A 7,500-nucleotide genomic window follows, 5' to 3' on the forward strand; every position below is an offset into this window, starting at 1 on the left:
GTTAACTAGACCAGTCTCCCAGTCTGAAGTAATACCAGTTAACTAGACCAGGCTTCCAGTCTGGAGTAATACCAGTTAACTAGACCAGGCTTCCAGTCTGGGGTAATACCAGTTAACTAGACTAGTCTCCCAGTCTGGGGTAATACCAGTTAACTAGACCAGTCTCCCAGTCTGGGGTACTGTAATACCAGTTAACTACTAGACCAGTCTCCCAGTCTGGGGTCATACCAGTTAACTAGACCAGTCTTCCAGTCTGGGGTAATACCAGTTAATTAAACCAGGCTCCTTCTGCTAGGGCCCTTGTGATCGTGTGTTGTGATTCATATCTCACACACAGTACAGACTGCTCCAGCTGTGTTCCCTGACTCACTGTTGTCTAAGATGCAAGAACACAAGACAGAGGAGCAAAGCATCCTGGGTTTTCCATTCTCTCATCTAGGCTCCGTAACAAATCACTAGACGTGGCGTGGAAGAGAAGGACGAGACTAAACCAATCGCACAACGGCGTCGCGGAGACGGTGACGCCGCACGGCTCGGTAGACTGCGCGGAGACCGTCTGCTCCGGTGTCACGTGACTGTCCTGTCCTCGCATGACCGCCCCCCCCCCACCCCACACACACACACTCACACACACACACACACACACCGCGGTCGCCCCGGTAACAGCCAGGCACCGCGCACCCCCCCTCCACCGCTGGATCTGTCATTCCTGCCGTTTATTATGGTCTGCCTGGGAGGATTGTGTGTGTCTGTGCTTTGGATTGTGTGTGTCTGATGTTCTGGTGATGGGCTTTGTCTGTGTGTGTGTGTGTGTGTGTGTGCGCGCGTGTGTGAAGATGAATACTTGGTAAATGGATGGCAAACGGGCTGCATTTATATAGCGCTTTTATCCAAAGCGCTTTACAATGGCCTCTCATTCACCCATTCACACAACAATGGCGGCAGCTGCCGTGCAAGGTGCCTGCCTGCTTGCTGGGAGCACTTCGGGGTTTCAGTGTCTCGCCCAAGGACACTTCGACATGCGGACAGGAGGAGCCGGGATTCGGACCGCCGACCCTGCGGTCACCGGACGACCCGCTCTACCTCCTGAGCGACAGCCGGCCCTGGACACACACACGCCGTACAATATGAATGTGTGTGCGATGCCCCACAGTGAGTGGGTGTGTGCGGTCTTATTTTCGCAGAACGCCACATACCACACACACGGCAACACGCATGCGCGCACAAACGCTTGAGCACAAACCGACGCGACGCACGCACGCACGCACGCACGCACGCACGCACGCACGCACGCACGCACGCACGCACGCACGCACGCACGCACGCACGCACGCACGCACGCACGCACGCACGCACGCACGCACGCACGCACGCACGCACGCACGCACGCACGCACGCACGCACGCACGCACGCACGCACGCACGCACGCACGCACGCACGCACGCACGCACGCACGCACGCACGCACGCACGCACGCACGCACGCACGCACGCACGCACGCACGCACGCACGCACGCACGCACGCACGCACGCACGCACGCACGCACGCACGCACGCACGCACGCACGCACACACACACACACACACACACACACACACACACACACACACACACACACACACACTGCACCCCGCATCTCCTACAGCATGTATCTGAGTGAACCTTTACTGGGACATCAGAGGCTGGTGCCTCATTGTTAATGAGATAATGGCCTCGTTAACAGGGCTGTCCCTGTCTCGTAAACACGCCCTGGCCACGGCGCTCCATAAAAGCGCTCCGGATGACTGCCCGCGACCACGGGCCGTCGCCATAAACACGCGGCGAGCAGCGAGGTCGACCTGTTAGCGCGGCCGCTGTTAAAAGCCGATGCAGCGCGGCAAAGCATGCTGGGAGGCTGTAGTGACGGGAACATTCCACGTCTCGTCTGCAGCCGGCGGCGAGTGAACACAGAACGAGTCCGCGTCTGTGTTCCGACCGCCATGCCGGCAACGTCCACGGCCGTCTCCCCCCCCCCCCCCGCAGACCAGCTGTCAGGGCCGTTTGACTTCAGTCTTCATGGCGTCAGTCTACGTCCCGGCGCGAGGGTGGACGGTGTTGAAGCTAATCAGCGGGACAGACCCTCGTTGGAGCGTCTCTGGGATATCAGACGCTGACATTACAGTGTGACTGCTCAGCTGAACTGATCAAACACGCTCTCAGTGTACTTAAACGACTGTTATCGAGGGAAGAAAAACACACATTCAAGGAGGAGTGAGTGTGTGAGAGGGTGCGGGCACACACACACACACAAAAAAACACACACACGCACGCACACACACACGCACACACGGACACGCACACGCACACACACACGGCGCGTGTTTCCCAGCGGTGCCATTACCTTGTCTGTGTGCATGGCGCTCACCTGGGGGGGTGTAGGCGTCCATGGAGGTCTGCACCACCAGCGAGCGCCGCTTGGAGGGCATGGGCACCGCCATCTTCCGCTCCTTGTGCTTGGCCAGGGCCGCCTGCACAGCCTCCGTGTGGACGTCTGGGGGGGGGGGGGGGAGAGAAACCGGGAGGGGCCGCGGTCAGACACGAAACCAACGGCGCTCACCTGACCGCGGCGTGCCGGTCTAAAAACGCCGCGTCGCTCTTCGGCTACCGCATGTTGTCGGTGAGAGAAAAAATATGATTTGTGATCATTTGAGAAATGTAAATAATCAATGAAAGCGTTATTGCTGCGCTAGTGGCTACGCTAGACTAGAGCGGACGCAGTGGCTGGAATGGAGAGCGCAGTTGAGTGTTCATCTTCGTGACAGCCGGCGCTACGTTTCTGTGACAGACACCCCACGGCTTCGACTACAGCTCAGTTGACTGTTTGATAGAATGTATTGCTGACATAAATGTGTGGAGGCCACCGAACGTCCTCCAGTTAAACCAGGATAAAACTGAAATATTGATCATCGGTCGAAAAAGATGAGAGAAAGAGAGAGACTATCAATGCACTTAAAAACACTGAATACAAGGCAAGAAACGTAGGTGTTGTGCTGGACTGTGATCTTAGCTTTGAGGCCCATATAAATAATGTGACAAGGACTTCATTTTATCACCAAAGAAACATTTCCAAACCTTTCCTTTCCCAGACTGATACTGAAAGACTAATGCATGCTTTTATTACTAGCAGGTTGGAGGTATTGTAACACTCTCCTGTCTGGCCAACCAAAAAGCAATTAGTAAACTCCAACTGATTAAAAAATACACCCAATAGGTCCCTCAGGTCCTCTGGAACTGAGCTTTTAATGGTTCCTAGAGCCAGGACTAAGAGGCACGGGGGGAGGCATTTAGTTCTTATATCCCCAGCCTTTGGAACACCCTGCCAGAGGACCTGAGAATATCTGAGACCGTGGTCACTTTTAAGCAAGATATTTAACACCTTTTTAACATTTCTTTTGCCACATAGATTTACTTGTTTTAATATCTCAGTGTTCTTAATTTGCATTCTGTTTCTATCTTTTCATTTTTAATTATTTTACTTTTGTTTCTTTTAAAGCTCCATGAGATAACTCGGCACTTTGGCGGCCCCTCTAGTGATAAAATCGGCACTGCGTTTTAAGAACCACACTTCCCACAATCCCCCACTCACTCGCTGTAATGATGGTGGGGGGGGTGTGATAAACGCGTGTGGAGCAGACTGGATTGGAAGATTGTAGCTACTTCAATGGACTTTCTGGAAGGATGGCTTCAATGCAGCTCAATACCAGTCTTCTTTCTTTTATGTGCATGTAGATACATTCGCGGGGCGAAGTGTTTGTTGTCTTCCTGATATTGTGACATGCAAAACGCATCACTTCTGTTTCCACCACAAGATTTCCCCCCAGTGTACTAGCCAGTACACCAAAATTATAAAATAATAAATTCACAGGGTCTCATGCAGTCATGTCACGAAAAATTTTTTTTGGGGTCTTGCTAAGGCCAATTCATAAACTAATAGTAAGTAAAGGTGAACTGTGAACTATAAAAAACTTCTCATTGAGCTTTAAATATGTTATCACTGTGTTTATATGATTTATGTGTTTATCCATCTCCTTTTATGTAATGATTTGTATGAATGGTGCTCTATAAATAAAAAGACAATGACTTCAACCTCATTACAACACGTAGGAATTTCGCCCATTGTTGTTGCGCTACCACAATAACTGCCCGGACGATTATGAAAACTACGGACTGTAACTTTAAGACACCACAAGAGAGATTATAGCGCTGGCATGATACCATGAATACAGCGGTGAACCTGGCAGTGGAAACCACACTTCGGTACTGTACACGGTGTACTGAGAAGAACGGGCTGTGTCTGTGACGCGGGCGAAGCCTCAAACACTCTGCTAGATGCTATCACACTCCACTGAGTGGAGTGGATAGTTTGCCCGGAGTGGGTCGTGTGCAGACCACAAACACGATAAGCTCTTCAATAAAGCGAGCGAGCGAGAGAACGAGAGAGAAAGAAGGAGGGAGAGAGAGAGAGAGAGAGAGAGAGAGAGAGAGAGAGAGAGAGAGAGAGAGAGGGAGAGAGAGAGATTGAAAGACGGCCAGAGACGAAAGGACGGGAGAATGAACAGCTTTGCTTCAGTGAAAGAGGCGAGCTGTGGAGCTGATCAAAGTCAAGGTTGTCCATTTGAATAAACAGACTGCGGTAAAGAATAGGACAGATTGAAAATAAATGGCCTGAGGCTTTTTGTCTTCATTGGATTTGCATTTGAAATGGCGTCTCTCCAGCGAGGGGGCTGGCGGGCCGGGCGCTGGTACCTGATCGGTAGCGCTCGTCCCGGGACCCGGAGGACCTGCGGCGGTGGTAGCGGGAGGAGGAGGAGGGGGTGACGGGGGCTCGGCGCTCGGGGCACCCAGATGGATCCATCCCTGGGGGGAGAGAGAAAGAGGGGGGGGGGGGGGGGAGAGAGGGGGGGGGGGGGAGAATGAGATGGAGAGAGAGAGAGGGAGAGAGAGAGAGAGGGAGGGAGAGAGAGAGGAAGGGAGGGAGAGAGAGGGAGGGAGAGACAGAATGAGATGGAGAGAGAGAGAGGGAGAGAGAGGGGGAGAGAGAGGGAGGAAGAGAGACAGAGAATGAGATGGAGAGAGAGAGGGAGAGAGAGAGGGGGGGAGACAGAGAGGGAGATGTTTTATTCAGGTTAACAGATGAGAATACATCTGACACATTTCAAACTGAAACAGTCCACCTGCAGCCATGGAATTGACATAGTATTTCCATCTCTGGCATCTTATTATTTCACTGCTGACTGCTGCACATCGATGAGCATTATTTGTGTGTGACGGTTCATGTGAACTGTGGTCGTCTGGTCTCAACACCACACCCATGCGAGTTCTTTCCCTGATACACTCCGTAAGCTATGCTAACTACGTTACTGCATGCTGTAGATCTCTCTATGGGTCTGGGACACAAATCTGGTGCTCAAATCCTGGCAATTGATTGGTCGTGCCGGTATCCCTGCGACACCAATCAGTAACGACTTTCGCGATCAGGCGCTCCCACCCATAGATATGCCCCGCCCATCTAACCTGGGCTAGCGTTTCTCATTTGCTGCTACGACCCGTCACTCTCAGTTTTGACCCCTAGACCCGCCCTCAGAACACCAGCTTGGGCAGCGAAGTGGAACAGACTTTATTATGTAACATCCGGAGCGCAGAGATTCAACGTAATATTTGAGTCTGGAGAGAGTCTAGTGGGCCTCTGAATGAAGCCTGCTTTCCATCTATCAGGAGAGGTGAGGGGTCACACTGTCGCTTGTTCTGCAATTAGCCAATCAGCTGGTGAGCATGACCACAGGGCTCAGAGTGAGACCAATCCCCGGGAAGCTGCTTGAGTCCATGAGAACACACACACACGCATGCACACACACACACACACACACGCACGCACGCACGCACGCACTCTGGCTTGACCAGAGATCGCTGATTTGAAGAAACCAACCTTTCTGTCAGGACTTATATTGCAGACCGACCGACACACACACACACAGACTGATAAGCAGGCACACACACACACACACACACACACGCACACACACAGTGCCTTTCCACTAGACATCTTATGCCTTCAAAACAAAACGAAAATCATAAAAGCGGCCAGGAAGTCACTCAGAGAGAGGAAGTCCCTTTCCTTTGTCTCCCTCTCCCCTCACTTCCCCCTCTCTCTCTCTCTCTCTTACACACTTTCTCTCTCCCTCTCTTCCTCTCTCCCTGACTTTCTCTCACTCTCTCTCTCTCCCTCCCCCTGTCCCTCAGGACCCGTCTACCTGCCTCAGGGATTAGCACTCGCTCTTGCAGCAGGTATTGCTCAACATGGAGCAGGTGTTGCGCAACATTCCACGCGTGCGCCAGGCAGAGATCTGCTCTGAGAGATTGAGAGAGAATGAGACGGCCTTTTTCTGTGAGAGAGGAAACACACAAGCAATCTTTTCAATCTTTCAATGCTTTCCAATCCTGAATCGCATATAATGCATATAAACAGTGCAAATAAAAATAAATCCAAATAATAGGCCTATTGGGCACAAAAATAGCCCATTGTAGGCTACATTTGAAAATGTTCGGCCTGTGTAGGCTGCGGCCTATAGGCAAAAAAAATGAATGCGTTGCTACTGCAAAATGGTTTCAGTTGAGCTGACCACTACACAACTGATTTGATCATTTCAATAATATCAGATAATTGCTTTGAATGTTACAAAATAGAGGAAACTGAAGTAGTGCTTTCCAAGCTGGTAGCCTACAGTCTGGGGAAGCACTGGAACCTTCCGCGCCACCACAGAGGTGGGTCTTCACTCAGTGGGATAAGCGGTTCAGAGTCCAGTATCGCTCCGGCTCATCTTGAGATGACGGCATAGTTCTCCTCCCCAAAGAAAGATCTGGAGGCCTGTTGTTGACGATTTATTTTTATTAGCACTGTTTTACATTATTCTCTGTGTGTTTTTTGGGACCAATGTTTGAATAAAATTTGGCTTCAAAACAATATCCGCGGTATTAATAGTAGCCTAATTTAACATGCGGTAACTAGGTCAGGGGAGCCATAAAGTGTGCTAACATTTGTGCAAATATAGCCATCGGTTTCTGAAAGACTGCAACAATGGAAACATGCATATGACTGAACTCCCACCCACCAGGGGCAAAACCATAGTGTGACAATAACTATATGACTGAGTGCTGTCAGTGAGATGACTTTGGTTATTTAAATATTTTTATACACATTTTTTTTTTTATCAACTTATATTAGTCTATGTTTAGTTTAGCCGACTAGTATTTCCTACAACAACTAGCACAAGCTGTGCTGTATAGTTGTATTAATGACTATCTGCACACATCCCTATCACACACACACACACACACACACACTGTGTACACACACACACACATACTTGAATTCTTTACTTAGGTCCGCATTTTCAAAATACATTGCAGGGGCCCAAATATAGTTCCATTGCTATCATGTTGAGTCATTTAACAAGTGTCA

General features: G+C 50.6%; 1 protein-coding gene across 4 annotated transcripts in view; it reads right to left on the reverse strand.

Moving 5' to 3' along the window:
* Positions 1 to 7,500, reverse strand: part of LOC311325340 (disco-interacting protein 2 homolog C) — a gene marked incomplete at both ends in the record, with an annotated part of 144,873 nt that overhangs the window by 62,979 nt on the left and 74,394 nt on the right. For 2 of the 4 annotated variants that reach the window (XM_084458021.1, XM_084458022.1), the window contains 2 exons: positions 2,407 to 2,532; positions 4,788 to 4,898. In XM_084458021.1, the coding sequence (XP_084314147.1) occupies positions 2,407 to 2,532; positions 4,788 to 4,898 (237 nt within the window). Of the gene's footprint in view, positions 1 to 2,382; positions 2,533 to 4,787; positions 4,899 to 7,500 lie in introns of all 4 variants that reach the window. The other 2 variants (XM_084458019.1, XM_084458020.1) reach the window with 1 other exon arrangement.

This window comes from Borostomias antarcticus (genome assembly GCF_949987555.1).
Source record: "Borostomias antarcticus genome assembly, chromosome: 24".
Taxonomy (NCBI): domain Eukaryota; kingdom Metazoa; phylum Chordata; class Actinopteri; order Stomiiformes; family Stomiidae; genus Borostomias; species Borostomias antarcticus.